The 19,456-nt window shown below is 32.7% G+C and overlaps 1 protein-coding gene across 2 annotated transcripts; it reads right to left on the bottom strand.

Moving 5' to 3' along the window:
* Positions 1-126: 126 nt before the first annotated feature.
* Positions 127-9,205, bottom strand: LOC132270725 (potassium transporter 2-like). 2 transcript variants are annotated; one of them, XM_059771918.1, is made up of 10 exons: positions 8,986-9,205; positions 7,825-7,927; positions 7,380-7,614; positions 7,056-7,301; positions 6,922-6,975; positions 4,727-4,987; positions 3,689-3,741; positions 3,447-3,564; positions 2,020-2,274; positions 127-1,609 (listed from the first exon to the last, which is right to left on the bottom strand). In XM_059771918.1, exons 2-10 carry the CDS (start codon positions 7,861-7,863, stop codon positions 489-491), a joined length of 2,382 nt encoding a protein of 793 aa, XP_059627901.1. In that variant the 5' UTR covers positions 7,864-7,927; positions 8,986-9,205; the 3' UTR covers positions 127-488. The 2 variants fall into 2 exon arrangements, with proteins under 2 accessions (XP_059627901.1, XP_059627900.1); XM_059771917.1 differs by lacking the exon at positions 8,986-9,205 and adding an exon at positions 8,122-8,962.
* Positions 9,206-19,456: the final 10,251 nt, after the last annotated feature.

The raw sequence follows: 19,456 nt of genomic DNA, 5'->3' as shown, positions 1-19,456 counted from the left end.
GCCAAAAACCAATAAATGACAAGACTTGAGTTGTGAGGAAGAAAATATCTAGTCAAGAGTTAATAATGATCATGGCTCACAGACAGTCAAAGACCAATAAATGACCCACACTTCTTCTAGGCAATAGACAAGAAGGGCCAAAACAAAGGCAACTTGTCATAATAGACCAAATATCACAAGTTACACAATAATGGTAAATACAAGAAATTAACAATAAAATAAACAGTGTCATCATCATTCATCCACAGAATTATAATAACTTATACCAAAAGAAGCATATGGAATTAAGTTAAATCCTTACCACTTTTTTTTTCTTTTTTTTTTTTCATTCTCTTGATGGAGTACATAAACTGAAAAGAGTTTACTCTCAACAGCATAACACAGGTACTCATTAATCTGCACAATCATCTTCAACTTCCTAGCACTTCTCTATCAGATAAGCTCTATAAGACATTAGCTAACAACACTAGTTACATTACATGTAGTGCTTACACAACATAAACCATGCCAACCTCAAGGAGAGACGCTGGTGGCACCTTGAGTGCTACATCCGGTCCCCGGCAATTCCTCCTCAGGAAATTATACCCGTAATTGATAGCCAACCTCTTCAAAAGTGACGATCCTTGTTTTGCTCTAACATGTGAATGCCCAATAATGAATGCAGTCCCAGCTTGTTGAGCGGTGTATATGTCTTCTAATTCTTCTCGCAATTGCACATCTATTTCAGGACAGATATCAGGTTCGGATTCATCAATTGCAAACCTTACTCTCCTTTCCAAGACACCAATAGGCTCCATCTCAATGACATCCGTCACGCTCTCTACTGTTGGGAACCCAACAGATACACTTGCTGGCTGAACACTTTCATCAAGCTCAAAAGCTGGTGTGCCAGAGAGTGCTGCTGTTCCTATCACTGCCAATCTACATTCATTAGATGATACACCAGATCGAGATCCATCATCCTCGTTATATGAATTACCCATTCCATGTGTGTGACACCAATCATATTTGATAAAATTGGCCAGCCTTTCCACAAGTTCAGATTCAAAAGAATCGACATCCTGGTGAACATCACGGTACCCATAACGGACAATGCACCTGTAGGACCGGTGAGCTGCAGGACCAACCCGGCCAACAAGATATCGCTCGGCCGGAGGCACAAATGGGACCGGTACTGATTTCACACACACAAAGACAAGAACACGATGGAAGGCAGGGAGGTTGGTGACAAAGCGAGAGAAGTTTGCAGGGATGCCAGAGGTGAGATCGCTGAACACTAGGCCAATGCCAGGGACTCGAGCAATGCCCAAGCTTGGACCCAAGGCTAATAGCCATTCCAATGAAACCTTGTTGTGGAGGTCATATTCATATTTCTTTATGGTGGCATAGTGCCAAACAAACATGATGGTCACGAGAAAGAGGGCTAGGAGGATAGGCAACCAGGCACCATCACGAAACTTGATGAGGGAAGCTGAGAAGTACAGTAATTCAATAGAGCCAAAGAAGAGTAGGAAGCAAAGGGCTACAATAGGGGGTTTGTGCCAACAAAGGATAATCACTAAGGAAGTGAGGCATGTGGTCACTAGCATTACCGCCATCACTGCTAATCCTGCAATGGATAACATTAAGACTCTAATTATTAAAGCAAAGAGGTCTATTAAGTTAACACGGTAGAATACCCAATAATGAAGTTGCTAATAAACTGCAAATTGGCCATCCTTTTTTACAAAGTAAATGACAAATGCATTTATCTTACAAGTCAGGGAATATGTTTAGCCTTTATGCTAATCAATCTTGAAGATCTAATAATAAACTGCTCATTGTTTCTTATCAGGAGAATAAACTGAAGTTTTAACAATTCATCAGTTGTCATCTCGGTTATTGAATCGTTGAAGTGTTTGCTTGGGTTTTTATGGTTTATTGAAGACTTAAAGTTGAAACTGGTAAGCATCAATTGAAGGACAACCAAAAAAAAAAAAAATTTGATCTAACTGACAACAAATTGTAGTCATAATGTACCTGATGCATTGCCCATGTGTTTTGTGTCTCTGAATCCAAGGGTCACAGCAATGCAGAGGATCATGAGCATCCAGTTGATCTCAGGGATGTAGATTTGGCCATGTATCTTATCAGAGGTGTGAACAACCTTGACTCTTGGAAAGCAACCAAGTGATTGACTCTGGTTGATGATGGAGAATGTTCCACTTATAATTGCTTGGCTTCCCACAACAGAAGCAAGGATTGCTATTATAAGAACTGGCCACCTCACACTTTCTATATGCAAAAAATTGTGACCATTATGTTACTTTGATGGCAGACAAATAAACTACTCAAAAAATAAATGTGTACTAAATTAGACCAAGACATTGCAAGTCATTTCCAGCTGAGTCAACTTGGATACAGCCAGATTGATCTGGCAATATCTGATTGTTCGCTAGGCAGGTTCCTATCCAACTTATTGAAATGGAAACTGACCAACATTTGAAAAATGGTTGTAGTGAGGTTAAGGCTATATCATATGAAGGTAAGATAATTTGCACACTGTTTCTATGTTTCCATGTGTTAAATACACACGCACACACACTACAGCACAAGCTGCACAACAAAGATCCACCATTAACTAACAAATTATTATTACAAAAACCAGTATTGGGATTTTTTTAAAAAAATCCCAAAAAACCAATTCCATATTCTTGGGGAAATAAACAAATATAATAAGATGAGACTACCCAATATGGCCTTGGCCAATGATTGATGCTATAGACTTTGTCATTGACTACTTGAGATATTATCAAGCATAAGCTTTGCATCTCACATTTTTAGTGCAATTACATGAGGTAAACACAAGGCTGCAGCATTAGAGGTTCAGTTAATGTCAAATGGAGTAACAACACCTCTCCATTATGCCAAATGTCTACCCAAAGGGTGGGCAGTAAGTAGTACTGCACTTCAATAAATCTAAGAGAAACTGTATACTAGATGATTATTAAGATTTTTAGGTGTGTTACTCTGGGCCAAGACAAGTTTCCCAATTGATTGATTAAATGATCCATACCAAGAGATAATAAGAAACCCATTTTGAAACAACTAATTCCATCCTTCCTCTCAGTTTCTAACTCAAAGGGAATTGAGTTTATAGCATCTAACAACTAATTCGGACTAAAAATGTAGTCACTTGACATTGTAATTAGTCTGTGAAAGTTTAAAGAACCTTAGAACTAATGTGAGATACTGATTTGTAGGATCTATCTTTGAGTTCAGTTCGAACTTGGTTTGAGAAAAGTAGAAAATCAAGGTTTAGGTTTTAACTAAGAAGACATATTTACTTGTCCTATCCCAAACCCAGATCTGTCCAACCATGATGAGATGGGCAGATAATTATGTCGACAGCCTAAAACATACTGCAGTTGAAAGAAATTCTTGTTCAAGAATGACAGGAAGTATACCTGGAACTGAAACATAAAAACCTATCTGGTAACTGGTAGGGTGATGCTTTGACAAGTAGGCAGCTTGACCCATATATGCCAATATCAGTGCTGGATAAACCAGAAAGGTGAAAGCAATCTGCAATTGGACAGAAAGTGAGGATTATTTCTTTCGGTAGGCAAAAGAAAATTTTCCATTGTTAGAAAGGACAACAGTAATACTCAACATTTACTCGGTGAATAAATATTTCGACCAGAAGTACCTGAATTGCAGCATATGAGAAGTGGCCAAGATCAGCAAACATTGCCTCTGAGCCTGCAAACAGTCATAAAAAATGTTTGCATTTCTTAGTAGTCAAGCCACTACTTTTCAAAACTACTCTGCAAGTTTGCATCATTCAAAATACCCCACAAGTTCTTTTTAAAAAAGTAAATAGAAAATAAAATAAATTGAAACAAGGACCATGATCATCATTGCTAAGCATGGAAAACATAAAATGCGAAAACCCGTGGTTGGTGCCACTAAGGACAAGAAAACGGGCAAAGGATGAAGTTGATTTTTTTGTAATTTTGTTGTCTAAAATTTACTTTGGGTGAGGTTCAGGGTGTCGATCCAAAATAATCCACAAAAAAGGCCAGTCCAATGATAACATTGTGCGTCTTGAAGGCTTAAAAACATGCACCACATGAGACTAAGATTTTAAAAGTTACTTCTGTGTTAAGAGATATGCTGCACCGCATACAAATGAATACATTGAACTTCAGTATTCTGACTGCAATTGACCATTTCTAAAACACTCAAAACTTAATTTTAAATTGACTTCTTAAAAGGAGTCCTGTATGACCATATTTTCTTTTCATGTCCCATTTGGTTAATAAATAATCATACAACCTGTTCCTCTAAAAAAACCTGTATATAAAGACTAATCTGTGTCCACAATTTGTTTAAATTTTATGCCACATGATAATGGCAAGTTCGTTTGCTACTGCACCACATACGGATACAATAGCATTTTAGGTTGGGTATCATGAAGTCCTCTGCTAGATGCTTCAAATACTTGAAACAGTACTGCACATTGGCACCTAAGGTGTAACACGGGCATCATGCTTAACTAATCACACAAGTAGGAAAAATGGAAAACACAATAATTCACCTTATGCAGTGTTTTTGAATTATACCTGCCAACGGGTCAGTGGCCTAGCGGTATCACCTCTTACTTCCCAAAAGGAGGTCAGGGGTTCAAGTCTCAAAAGAGACAAGTGTGTGTGACTACCGACTAAGAAAAAAAAAAGAATTATACCTGTTATGCACAATAACATTCCACCCAATGACATCCATCCGTTCCTTCCTGTCTTCTTCAAGAACTTGAACATGTAATATGGGGAAAGAGCTACATAGACATGTGGGTTCCAGTGGAATATATTATACACACCAAGGGTGCTGATGCATACCAGCCAAGCCAACACAACTGGAGCAAAGAAGAAACCAATCCGATGCGTGCCATAGTGTTGTAGTGCAAATAGGCACACTAATATGAAGCAAGTAATTGGAATCACCGCATCTACAAATGAAGTAATACATACAGATGTAAAGGATGGAATGAGTAAAAACATAGGATAAATAGAAAATCTCTACATTACTTGCATATATGTCCATAGGGAGAAGAAGTAAGCAATTAGAACATTTTAAACCTGAAACTCTAAGAGCAACATTTAAAATCATTAAGTACTTAATGAAGGTTATTTCCACATTAAACATTTCCTAATTTGAGTGGTTTTTCTTAATAAGGTGAGTGTGGTTTCAAAATGCAGCTGCTCAAACAAAAATTTAGATTGAAAGAAGATTCCCCCACCGCGCCACCAAACCCCCCCCCCCCCCCCCCCCCCCCCCCCCCTTTTGCTTGAATAAATTTACCCCCATATTCCCAAAGTATCTATTTGCCATTATTTTCTGATAGATGCAGGTCTACAACCACGATACAGGAAAGGTTATATAAAGGTGCAGTAAGTAATAATAAAATATAACATTTCAGATAAATTTAGATGTATCGGAGTCATTTAATTTGAGAAAACTCACTGATTTAGAAATTTAAAATCACATCAACAAAGATAAAAATTATTTCCTTTAGAGAAATTCTATTATCAAGATTTTTTTTTTTTTTTTTTTTTTTGGGTCCCTTCAAGAATGATGTTGCATAATAGTACATATATTACTGCCCTAAAATGTTATGAAGCATTTGATAATACAGAACACAAATTCTTCATCACCCTCCCCAATCAGTTCCTTTAAATAAGCAAAAAATGATGCATTACCACTCGTAATAAAGGATTATCTATTTGCCAACCTAGTTTAAAGGACTCTGTAAGTTAACAAACACAATAGCACTACCATTACATTAATTTACTTTGACCATATTATGCAATGAATCTAGAATCTTTTAAACAAAGTAGAAAATTAAGATAAAAAATTTGATTTCCTCTGGACAAATGATTATAAATATTTTCCCCCTGATTAGTACTATTGCATTATACTGTGACTTGTACATATATATTGCCACTTCACATAAAATAATTGCATCATAATGCCACTTTGAATTGTTCTCAAGCATTTGATAATATAGAGCACATATCCTTCATTATCCTTAGTGATCCTTGTTTCAGATCAGCAAGATGCATCATCACTGATGTAGAGGAGTATCACTTTGTTAACCTCACTTATAGAACTCTTATCCTCCAAGATATAAGGTGAAATGGACAGGACCAGAGAGTATAAGATATGGTCACTGCAGACACAACTTGGATTGGTCCCTGCACCATAGGCCAAATAGTTTTGGTTCACTAATTGAATCAGACTGTCCAAAAAAGTCCAATATCCAATTGTCAATTCTGAAGCTCCCATGGTGAAGGCCACACCCTCATGATTAACATATATAATATGCTGAAGTCTGTAGATGTAAATTTACTCAAAAATGGAACAAGAGTCAAACAAATAAAATATTTGGTTGAAACAAGAAATCGCTACCCCGACATCCTTCCCAACAGCATGAGAGTGGTCCCATATATGACGCATTTAATGAAAACAATGCAGCATACTTGAAAATTGCAAGTATAATTAAGGAAGGAGTAATGAACAGACAGCATTACTGATTGGAGATATGAAGAACATATTTCTTTCATCCTCATGTATAAATGAAAAAAATAAAATAATTTGTGGTAAATGGTACTTCTTTCTCCGTTGTTCTCAAGTCTCTAAATGGTTTTATGGATTCCTAAAACCGGGAAAAAATAAAAGAAAAAGAGTAGTACCATATCCTTGACCCTATTTGATAATGAACTTGACAGAAAACTACAAGGCAATTAACTGCTCCTTTTGTATTCTGCTCCCTGAGTTCAGATAATATTATTGGACCATCCTAAGTAACTACCTAACGATTTAATATCAGATGGGATTAGTCAATTGAATATTTATTTGATTACTATATACTAAAAAGCTTACATTGATGGTGTTCCTTAGACATGGAAAACTCAAGACCAGAAACCGCCGAGAAAACTGCATAAATACAGAGTTGTTAGTAAACAAATTAAGAGGCAATCGGACAATAAAACTTGCCCAACAGAAAAGAGAAGTACCAGAAATGGCTGGAGTGAGCAGTCCATCTCCAATTACCATACAAGTGCCAAGAAGAACCAAGATTAGTAGAGCAGTGTGGAAGGATTTATGCTTCTCAAGTAACAGTTTTATCTTTGAACTGTTCTTTTGCTCCAGAGGGTGCTCCAGTTTATATGTGGAGAGTGCTTCATCAGCGACTTGTCGGTTGGGCAGAAGGCTTACTTTGGCATGCCTGCATAACAAGGAATAGAGGGCAAAAGTACCACCTGCAGAATCATGCATAAAAAAAATCTTAAAATCTCATACCAAATGATTATGATATCTCTCAACATCCCAGTACTCACCCTCCCCATTGTCATCAGCTCGAAGGACTATGAAGACATATTTGAATAAAGGAACTAGAGTCAGAGTCCAGAAAATAAACGAAAGAACACCAAAAATCTCTTCGTTCGTCTCTGAGTGATGAATGTCTTCTGCAAATGTGCTCTTGTAAACATAGAGTGGGGAAATGCTCAGGTCTCCATAGACCACACCAAGACTTTGATAAGCTAATAGCAGAACTGTCTTCCAAGAATCCTTCTGAAATGCAATTCAACCAAACAATTCTCTAAGAAATTAAGAATGCATGGTGGAAATCCTGATATATGAATTTTCACCAATTATAAGAACTGAAATGGTGTATATCAATTAGGTCCAACCATATATCCAGAAACATCTAAAGGGTTAGGCTCGTAGTTATTTGACACCATAGATTTCTGTAATTGAAAAAAAATAGTGAAATGGACGGACCTTTGGACTGTTCCAGCACTTTCCGTAGTCAAGATCCATGCTTCCGGCGTCAATCTTCACATGGAAATTTCTGTTTGCCGCATATGCTAAATGCAGATCCTCACTGAAGCAATTAAAATGATGATCGTTTATACTCAGCATTCAGGAAGAATAATTTTTATAAACAAAAAATTAAGAAATATTTTGAAGAAACATCCAAGGACACCAACCCATATCTGCACTTTACTCCATAATCTGGAGGAGATAAAAGCAGGACGCATTCACACACTTTTCAATAAACCCACATGACAACCATACCTTTTTTATTCTCAGCAATCTTTTAGCAAACCGACATTTGTGTAGAAATTTCCAGAACAGGGACAAAACTTAAAGCAAATTGACCCCCCAACGATTATAGATATGTGACTGCCATAGGAATTGCAGCTCAGACACAGAATTGTTCAGATAATGTGCCCCAAATGTTGAAGAGTTCTCATGTGTTAGTTCCACAATTTTCTTTTCTGATTCTTGTTTCTTTCTCGGTTGATGAGAAGAGAGAGAAACTGGTACCACCTAACCGTTGCCCCTAATTTAAGCTAAAGACCCAACACGAAATGTTGAACCCTTGAACACTGATTACCAACAGACATAAACCCACCAAGAGATAAAAACTACAGGGAAGTTCAATTTAACAGTTCAATTCGCAAAGTTAAATCTCACGCGGAAGGAAAAAAACAAGAGCATGTTTGAGTCATTAGTGACGGCAAGGAAAGCTGTATTTCACAGTTGAATTATCAAATCAATCACACCAAGAGGAGCCCACGGAAATAAAGGCCATTTTAAGGACCATGAAAACCTACCCCCCTCTCTCTCTCCTCTCTCTCTCATATACATAATATTATATACATAGAATCTGATTTCCAAATTCTCACCATCTTTGAAGAACACTAGTGTAAAACTTTCACAGCTTGAAAGCTTATGAAATAAGCAAAGGCAAATACCCTTATTCAATCTCTACTTTATTGAATTTGCAGTTGCTTACACCTGATGAAAACAAACCCAGACCTAAAAACCAGAAAATTTTGAAAATATTTTTTGGTAAGAGATAACTATAGTGTAACAGTGTGAGCTATAAATTAACACCTCCATAAGCAAATTACAAATATAATTTCAAGGACTCACTGAAACTCATCTCCAGAGACCTTGAAAAGTTTTGAGCTCCTACAAAACCATGACTGAAGATGAATTTGATTTTTGATGATGATGATGATGATGTGTGTGAGATATAGAGAGAGTGTGTGTAGTGTGTGTATTGAGAAGAAGTAATGTTGGTACTATAAGGGCAGAGCCACGTGATTAGAACATGGTCTCTATTACTCTAAAATGGTACAACTTTCACACCATTACCAACCCTTCCCCTAACCCACTGTGTGGAGTGGTCACGCCATAAACGCGCTTACCATTTCCGTTACGTCGTAAAGCTATTACTGCACCAAATCAACCCCACCTTGTCCTTCTCTGCTTTTAGCAAAATGCCTTTTTGGTGTTTGCTTTCCGAGAAAATGACTTTCTAAAACCCTCGATTTGGTGGAATATCAGTGAATTCCCGATCAAACTCAACCTCAAGCTTTCTCGTTACCATTAATTGACAGTAATTGCAATTAATTAGTAACTTACAATCAGCCGAACTCAAAAAGCACCGAAAAGAAAAGAACATCCGAATCCAAGTCGATTAAATACGAAATCCAACTTTTCACCAGTAAACACTGTGGAAAGTCTCATCAGTCATTAATGCAAATTATTAGTACTAAAACACCCCAGATCCATAAGAAATCAATGAACACTGTGAATAGCAGTTACGTGTAAATGCAGTTAATCACCATTTATATCCTGAAGGTGTGTATGCGACTCTTTATCATCTTGAACAGCTTGATGAATGAATACATTGTAGGGTTTTGAAGGTGAAGGAGAAGTTCCTGGAAGTTACGGGAGGGTGAGGAAAGTGGAGTGTGTGATTTAGCGGGATTAGGCAGATTTACAGAACCGACATTCGCTGTAAAAAGTTTGCAAGTCTCTGTACCAACCGACCATTGGCGATTCTCTCAGAACTCAATATATATTTTTATACATATAGACGGATATATATATCTATACATACATATATATATACACACACACAGAATTTGTGGTGTGGTGAGGTGAAACAAGAATGTATGGGCAGAACTCTGGAGGAGACTGGAGAGGGAATATTTTAGTAATAAGATCTTAAAATAAAGAAAATCATAGTAGTATATATATATTGTGTATATATCTTTGTATATGTTTTTTCTTTTTTTGAATTAACAAAGAAAATTATGGAATTTTTCAATTTTTAATCTGCACCGATTATTGTTTTTCTTAACTCAAACGGTTGAGCCAACTCTTTAATTATATGAGTATGACAAATTAGTAAAAGACTTAGCTATTCTCATAATATCGTCAAAATAGGAAGTTCCATCAAACTATAATTTTTTTAATATTACATTTTTTTTTTTTTAATCAACGAAAAGGTTGCCTACTAATTGATTGTGAAAAGATTCATTCAAATAAATGTATTTTTTCTGATTAGATATAATTAATTGATAATGCCGAGTGATATATAACATATTATCATAATTGCATGAAGACTTTTTCCTGCATCAAATTGAATGGACTAATATTATGTTTAAAAGTACATTATCCACCATTTGAATTTAAAATTAAAATAATTTTAATTTTAATTTTAATTTTTTTGGATTCCAAATTTAAAATACCAATTATATAGTCCCAAACATAACATAAAATTTAGGCGAAGTACAAAAAAACTACCTTGACTTGTAACATTTTTCGGTAAACTATCTCATCCATTTTTTTATCAAATAACTTCCCTCGACTTGTAGCGCTTTCCAATAAATTCTCATTGTCTAATTTTTTAACAAAAACCCCATCAACTATATAAGGGAGTAAAATAGTTGATATTTGGACCAAAATGTGTTTTTATTTAAATCTTAATTTTTTCGAACTTTAAAAATTTACATCGTATATTCAAATATTGCAAATAATATATACACGGAAAACTTATAAAATAAGGATTTAAAAAATATGAGATTTATTTAACAAAACTTCATAACCAGAGAGAAATAGACAATCTAAAAATCTAGTGCAACAATCTTTTTTATTTTATTTTTTATAAAATACTCCGTTTATTTGCAAGAAAATTTTCATAATTATTTATTTTCTTATGCAGCATAACATATAAAAAAACTAGCCCCAATAGAGAGCTAATATCCATTTTTATTTATTTTTTAAATGACGGCTCTATAAAAGAATAAAAATACTTTGACGCAAAATATAACATCTCATGAAATCGATTTCTATTGAGGGTAATTTTTTTTATATATTTGGCTCCATATGTAAATGAATAATTCTGAAAATTTTCTTGCAAAGTATTTTATTTTTTTAAAATAAAATAATATTGTTGGGGTAGATTTTTAGATTGCCTATCTCTCTTTGGTTATGAAGTTTTGTTGTACAAATCTTATATTTGTGGAATACTTATTTCATAAACTTTCCATGCATATATTATTTACAATTTTTAAATGTACGGTTTGTGAGATATGAATTTTTGAAATTCAAAAGAATTAAGATTTAAATAAAATAGCATTTTGATCCAAATATCAAATCTTTTACCCCCTTTTAAATAGTGGAGATGGATTGTTTGATTAAAAAATAGACAATAAGAATTTACGAAAAAGACTAAAAGTTGAGTAGTTTTTTTCTGTACTTTTCTCTAAAATTTATGAGTAATGATAGTTACACAAAAGTCATGCACAGAATTGTTGGGCATAATGATGTGGCATTTCAATTGGCAGAGAACGTGATTTTTTTTATTAATCTACACGTTTACTATTCATTATCCCTAATTTTAGAAACCTCTAGTAAATCAAATATATATATATATATCAATTTCCCTGTATATGTATATGTTGCTGCAAAATTTAGATGAAATTGTTTGATTAGCACTAATCGTCTGAATCAATCTCTATTAAATGGATTGACATTGGCGTTGAACTTTAAAAAAAATAAATTTGCAGCAACATATACATATACAGAGGTACTCAATGACTCCAAATCTTCAAAAGTCAAAACATTTGAAGTTGTTGCTAGCATTGAATCCAAGGAAAAAATAAATAATACAAATTAGGGATGGCAGAAAGGTTTCTAAAATTAGGGAAATGATACAAATTGCGGATGGCAAAAGATTTATAAAATTAGAAATAGTGAACAATAAATGTGAATAAATAGATTAGTAAAAAATCACATTCTCTGCTAGTTAGACTACAACATTATTTTGTCCAATGATTCATTGCATGGTTTTGGTGTAACTTATCATTCCTCATAATTTATTAGTACCAACTTATTCTAACCTCTGATTAGATTTCCAGAATCCACACCTCTGTGCCGATACTATAGCTTGATTGCTTCTTTTTTGCCAGCCTAACAAGACAAAGTTTAGGTATATATCAATATCATTTAGTAGTATTAAATTCTTGCTTTTTGACATTCTTCTTTTAACAAGTTGTTTATTTTATTTTATTTTATTTGTTTTTTTTGTTTGTCATTCAAAGGCACTAGGGGCAAAAGTTAAGATGATAGTGAGAGATATGAAGCCAAGTCAACAATCACATATAAATCTTGAAATAAAGTAAATAAATGAGTAACATGTTTCAGATTTGTGAAAAAAATAGAGCCCAACATTTTATAAACGAAATCATCATGAGAGCATGCAGCAAACTGGAGAGATCGAAAGGTCTGGCCATCAGTACAGTAACTGCAGCAAACTGGAGAGATCGAAAGGTCTGGCCATCAGTACAGTAACTGCTCTAAAGTTACAACCACAAGACGCTTCGACATACAAAAAATCTCATACAAGATTAAATCAAGGAGAAAAAGATTAAATCGAGGTAGAAAAAACTAAAACCGATCTAGACTAGAGATGTAGTCGGAGGAAATAACAGATCTACCCATGTCATCCGAAAACGAACCGAACATGAACAGATCTAGCCGAAGAAAAACAAAAATGACGTAAAAAAATATCCACGGAACACATTTATTAAAATATGTCGAATTTATTACAACCGTGAGAGGCGACCATCATTTCTTTACTCCCATAAAACGAGGCAGAGTGATGAAGAAGACGAAAGGGTTAGAGAGAGGCGGGCGAGAAAGTTGGGGCGGCTGATCCTCTTCTAACAAGTCAAAGCTTTGGCGTATATCAATAATATCTTTTACATTATCTTGCACTTTTTTCATGTCTTTTATTTTTATTTATTTGTGAATAAAAATGACATATCTCTTCTAAATTTGAAGGACGTGGAACATAAAATATATGAGTGGGTGTAAGCCACCCGCTTATGTATTAGTGCTCTTTGCACATATCAATTAAAAACATTATGAACTTTTTTTATCCTTCTAATTTTCTTTTTATTTTTTCTTCTTTAATTTTCCAATTTATATAAGAAGTTGAACAAATTCCAGAGTTGTCTATCTCTAAAAATTAAACTCTTTTCCAGGAGTCAGAGTATGCTGCTATACATAGACTCTCCATTAGTAATGGCACTGAGAACAAAAATAATTTTTTTTTTAAAAATCTACTTGTCTTGGAAACATCATTTAGATGAATAAAAGGGTGCGTTGATTAATTGAGTTAAAATTTTAGATACTTAAGATAGGAGCTATACGTTTTTATGTGGGTCTGTTTGATATACGATATATTTTAGATATTATGTTTTTGGTTAATATCAAAACAAATGTTTTGTTGTAGGAGTGTTTTAAGTAGAAATTGAAACCATGTTTAGTAACAAAAATTTGTTTTGGGAAATTCAAAATTTTGCTTTAGTTCATTCGTTATAGTATCAAAACACACAATATCATCAATTTAGTGATATGAGTTTAGTTCAAAAAATCTCATATTTTATGAATTATTCCAGATTAATATCAACCGTCTCAAATATAATATGAATTCAAATTTAAAGATCAATATTAAAAAAATAATATCATAACACATTTCAAACTCACCTAAATTTTTATTGTTTCCGCTGTCTATAAAAAATAGATTTGGTTAGTGAGGTTGTAGGATGAAACAAGTATTTCAAAATATTGATACCAGGTAGTGACATCTAATTTGAAAAACAATTTGGATCTAGTTTAGCACTTATAAGTGGAATATAACCCTAGCCTTTTTGTTTGCATTCAAAATTCCAACTATGGTCAACATATTTGATAAGTACTAATGATTTGTTAACATGGTCCCATAATTTGTGAGATTTCTATAATGACATATGTAGATGTCGTTCTTGTATTTAATGAAGTCTAAAAATTGACTGTCGAAATAAAAGGATTGATAGTCAAGCTATGCCCAAGTGTTGGAAGTCAAGCTCAAGCCTGTGGAATATAAATGCCAAGTGTCAAGCTCTTACAAGATCAAGAAAACCATTTTTTTCCTCACCATTTGCTATTTATTTATTGAATAATGATATGTCGTTTTCCATATTTAGACAGTTTTTTAAAAAATATGTAAATATTAAATATATTTTATGTCTCTTGTTACAAAGAAACTTTTTTAATAGTATTACGCTTATTTAAATTCAAAATCTCACGTAACGGAGACCGACCAAAGAAGGCTATGCCTCTTCCATTTTATCTAATTCCCTGCAATTAATTTTTCTTGTATTTTATTTTTCTGCACTTAGTTTAATGTAATTTCACTCATTATTCCTTTACTTTGCTTGTAGCTCCTTTGAAACCAGATCTAATGCATCAATGGAATGTGTGTGTGTGTGTGTGTGTGTATATATATATATATATTTTTTTTTTCTTCTTTTTTTCTATCTCCATAAACATTTTCATCATCATATTCACTCTCACAATGCACACCACAACTTGGATCCTTGTTTCCGATTCAACTCTTATGAATTATATCAAAAGTTAGGCATGTCTTTTGCCTCTGCCGGGTTAATCCAACTCATATATAACATTTATGGGTAGATTTTAGCTTAATCTGTTTGACCTCACAAATTGTCAGGTCTATAGTATAGATTAATTTTGCTATTGGTGAAATTGCATAAGTGGAAACAACGGAGTGTTTGTTTGAATTGACTTTTTAAACTTTGTTTTGACTTTTTGAATAAAAAGTTACATTGACTTTGGTATACTTATTATTTTTAAAAAAATTTGAATCTTAAAATAGCATTTTGGTGACGCGGCCAAGAGTTTACTTTTCCAAAAATCATACTAAATTTGGCATGTGAGTACTTCAACGAGACTTTTTAAAGAAAAGTGTACCATTTTTATTACTAAATGAAAATAATAATTACAAATGTTGCTCTGTTTGTTGCATATGCCATCGGTATACTGTATATGTATATTGTATATGTTTTTTCTTTTAACACACATAACTCAACAAAAAAATTAAAATTGTTTGTTCAATTGCTTGCAAATATTTACTTCAATATATTGAAATATACAAATATGTCAATTTATAAAAAAAATTCACCTCAAAATTGAAATGAGTATTGTGTTACAAAAAATAAATAAAAACACATGTATTTAATTTCCTCCAATATTTCAATATATATTGATGTTGAAAAAAATTAAAATGAGTTAAATATATATTGATATTGAAAAAAGAAAGAAAATTTAAAAAACAAATAATTAAGTTTCTTATTTAGCTCTTTTTATAGACATCAACAATGTGAAAAGAAAGAACAAAAAAATGTATTCATGATGTTCATAATAAATGTGTGACTGATTTTATTCTATCACAAATTATACGTGTGTCAATATTATAGTTGTGAAATTTAGATTTTAAAAAAGTCATAAAACATAAGATGAGCTGCTTCAATATTTTTTATTTATTTTTATTATTATTATTTTTTAGTAGAATCAAAATGTTAAAATATTTTGGTTACCAAGAAAATATAAGAAAGTACCCACCCACTAGTTGGGATTATCAAATGAAGAAAGTGTTTTGGTTGGGATGGTAAGGGATTTGGAACTCAAATACTTGATACATAAACTTGAATGTAAAACTTCTTGTTTGCACCCAAATATGGTCGGTACTAATGAGTCCTTCAAGTTGTCCACATAATAGTCCATCATGATTTGTTAACATGTAGTTAACATGGTCCCATAAAATTGTGAGAATTCTGTAATATATATATATATACAGAGAGAGAGAATATTTGTCAATACAATTAATTATAACAATAAAAGGTAAGTACTAAAAAAAATAAAAATAATGATAGTATAATAATAACAGTATTAAACAAAATATTAAGAAAAACAACTAATTTACAAAAGAAATCTGAAATTTCATAGAATAATAGCATGTTTTGTCGTGAATCTCCTCATTATGTCAATAAATTTTTGTTATTATAGTAGAACTAGAAAAAATATATTGTGCCATTTATTATGACAGATAAGTAATTGGAATGTGTTTACAATTAGTTAAAATTTGTGACAAAGAGTTAGAGAAAAATAAATTAAATTTCTAATTTTTCAATAACATGCATTTAGGGAGGTATATAATAATTGAAATTGTAATCTAGTAATTTTTTTATGAGTAAAGTGTAGTGCAAATCACAGATTACATTAAGTTGCAAGTAGATAAAAAAATAAAGATTTTATTTTTAATTTTTTATTATTTTTAGGTCGATGTTTCATTGTTTTGTATGTCAATAGTGTAATTTTTAATTTATTTTTTACACTCAAACAAACAATATCAACCTTAGTATCGAGTCATGGATGTAATTTTCTAACACTTATATTGTACCATTTATTATGACAGACGAGTAATTGGAATGTGTTTACAACTAGTTAAAATTTGTGACAAAGAGTTAGAAAAAATATATATTGAATTTCTAATTTTTAAATAGCATGCATTTAGGGAGGTATACAATAATTTAAATTGTAATCTATTAATTTTTTTATGAGTAAAGTGTAATGCAAATCACAGATTACATTAAGTTGATCAACTAGATAAAAAAAATAGAGATTTTATTTTTAATTTTTTTATATTTTTAGGTCGATGTTTCATTGTTTTGTACGTCAATAGTATAATTTTTAATTTCTTTTTTACACTCAAACAGACAATGTCAACTTTAGTATCAAGTCATGGATGTAATTTTTTAACACTTATATATTTTTTTTATAGAAAAAAAAATTCCAATTAATGGTGAGACGTGATTTCGAGACGTGAAGAGATTTCTATTTTTTATTTTTTTAGTACTTATCTTTTATTGTTATAATTAATTGTATTGGTAAATATTAAATTTGAAAACTAGAAATAGTGATAGTGATTTTGTATTAACACGAAAGTTATAGGTGTGTTTAGAATGTGACCATTAGAGTCATTATAAAAAGTGCGAAAGAATTTTCATTCTCCATAAAGAACAAGAGATTATTACTCTATATATAGATGCCATAAAAATTGACTGTCAAAACAAAAGGATTGAAAGTTATGCTAATGCCCAAGTTTGGAAGCCATGCCTGTGGAAGATAAAATGGCTAGTGTCAAGCTTTCAAAAAATAAAAAAATAATATATATATATTTGCACTTGTTTAAATATTATATATCTCATTATTCTTTTACTTTGCTTGTATTTCCTTTGAAAAGTTTGAAACCAAATGAATAAATGGAAATATGGAATGTATATTCCAATGAATTTTTATTTTTATTTTTCTTTATCTCCATACGCATTTTCTTCATCATATTCACATGTCACAATCACCATCTTCATACTCATTTCACCATCAATTTTAATAGAAGGGTTGTAAGGTGGTCATTTCTTACCTCCTCACAATTTATTAATAGATCACCCTCTTGTAAATGACATGTGAAAATGTGTTTTTCACACCTTAATAAGTTTGAATTTAGGACTCTGACATGCCCGTGCATCCGAAGAGTCCGAAAAATGTGACAACGGTTGTATAATATTATATCTATAACTAATCAAGCTATTAGGATCGTCCAATTTTTATTTTTATTTTTATTTTTTTTAATCATCATCTATACGAATCGTCCTTGTTTTGGATTCTACTCTGAAGAGATGTCAAAAGTTAGGCATGTCCCTTATTTGCATCATACCCAGAGTAAATCCAAACCACATCTAACTCATAGTAGCATTCAACAAGTTTGTAAACGGTTCGGATTTGGGCTTAACCTATTTGACCCATCCTCTTAATTACCCTTTCAGGCTTTCAGCACCCCACATTTGCCGCCACAATTGCCGGGTCTACCGTATAGAAAAAGGGTTAGAATACAAATTAGTGAATTTATGGTGGTAGAAAAAGGGTTCAGATGGTGACTTTGCACTAAAGTTCTCAGAAGTCACATTAGCTATGGACCTATGGTATACAAAAAAGCATATAAGCACTTCTTTGCAATTATATGAGAAGAAGAATATAGTGCATTGCCATGTGCTCCTTCATATCCACGTGAAATAACAAGACTACTCGTTACATTATGAAGAGTTTAGAGATGCCGACTGGGTGTCGTGTGAGTGGTGGCGTGAGTCCTATCACATGATGTCAAAGTAATGTCATGTAATGGATGCCTACACCTCCATTTACATATCCCCTATTCCACGTCTTTAGAGTCTTCAAATTCGAAAGATGTATCATTGCTCTTACATTATATAAGAAAACGATATGTATAGACCAAAAAAAAAAAAAAAAAAAAAGAATGTGAAAATATTCAAAGTAACTTCAATATACGAGATATGAGTCCAACACTCACTTCAGTGACCAAAACCAGGGCTTTGGACATCTTCTTTAGCCTTGATTTCCTCAAAATTAAGGAAGGCCTGAGCCCAATCCACAAAAGACCCATTTGGCTTAATATATAGGATATGGAACCCAACAATCAACTTCAGTGATGAATGGGGAAAAATTGAAGGCAATCACAAATAAAAATTCACATCACAGAATAATTATCAAATTCTTCAAAAATGTTTTGAAGATGAAGTGTGTAATAACACATAGGGGGACATGTTTAAAAAATATAAATAAATAAATTAGTTACAAACTTTTAGAGTCAACAATGGTTAATGAAAGCTTGCAAGTTCTAAGTTCAAACCGAATTTGAATAATCTCTATTACCAAATTTGAATAATCTCTATTAATTTTTTACCCAAAAAGTAGCTCCATGACATCATGTTAATTATCATCACTTGTTACATACACATCTAAATCTAAACAAAAATGATAAGGTGACATTTTTATAACCATCCAATGATGGCAATATCACAACCATTCAATGATGGCTTGCTTTTTAGATTGACTATAATAAAATAAAACTCAATTTTTCTTAGATAAGAGTACCTGTTACAAGATTGAATTAAAGTATTGCTGCGTCAGAATCGATTTTTATTAGGTACTAATAATTCCTTAGAGATGGTGTGTACCAATTAGGGGGAAAAAAAAAAGTATTGCTGCGTTAGGGAGCCGGCTGCCAAACATGAGCAAAAGAAACTTAATAGGAGTTGGCATTCACTCCAAAAAATTCAACTCAAACCTACTCAACAATCAATACCTCATTAGTTTTTTATAAAATGATGTGTAAAGACCAACGGGT

The sequence above is a fragment of the Cornus florida genome, unplaced genomic scaffold (assembly GCF_030987335.1).
Source record: "Cornus florida cultivar Cherokee Brave unplaced genomic scaffold, ASM3098733v1 CherokeeBrave_3.0.0_Hap2_Chr08, whole genome shotgun sequence".
Classification (NCBI taxonomy): domain Eukaryota; kingdom Viridiplantae; phylum Streptophyta; class Magnoliopsida; order Cornales; family Cornaceae; genus Cornus; species Cornus florida.
Note: the sequence above shows the minus strand (reverse complement) of the source record. Positions and strands in the feature narration are given on the sequence as shown.

Bases quoted from the DNA above. Each gene is read 5' to 3' on its own strand.
- LOC132270725 (XM_059771918.1), bottom strand. From the start codon at position 7,863: ATGGATCTTGACTACGGAAAGTGCTGGAACAGTCCAAAG. The intron at 4,988-6,921 runs GTAAGCTTTTTA...CTTCATTTGTAG, and splicing joins GTCTAAGGAACACCATCAAT to ATGCGGTGATTCCAATTACT. The intron at 3,565-3,688 runs GTACTTCTGGTC...GTCCAATTGCAG, and splicing joins TCTCATATGCTGCAATTCAG to ATTGCTTTCACCTTTCTGGT.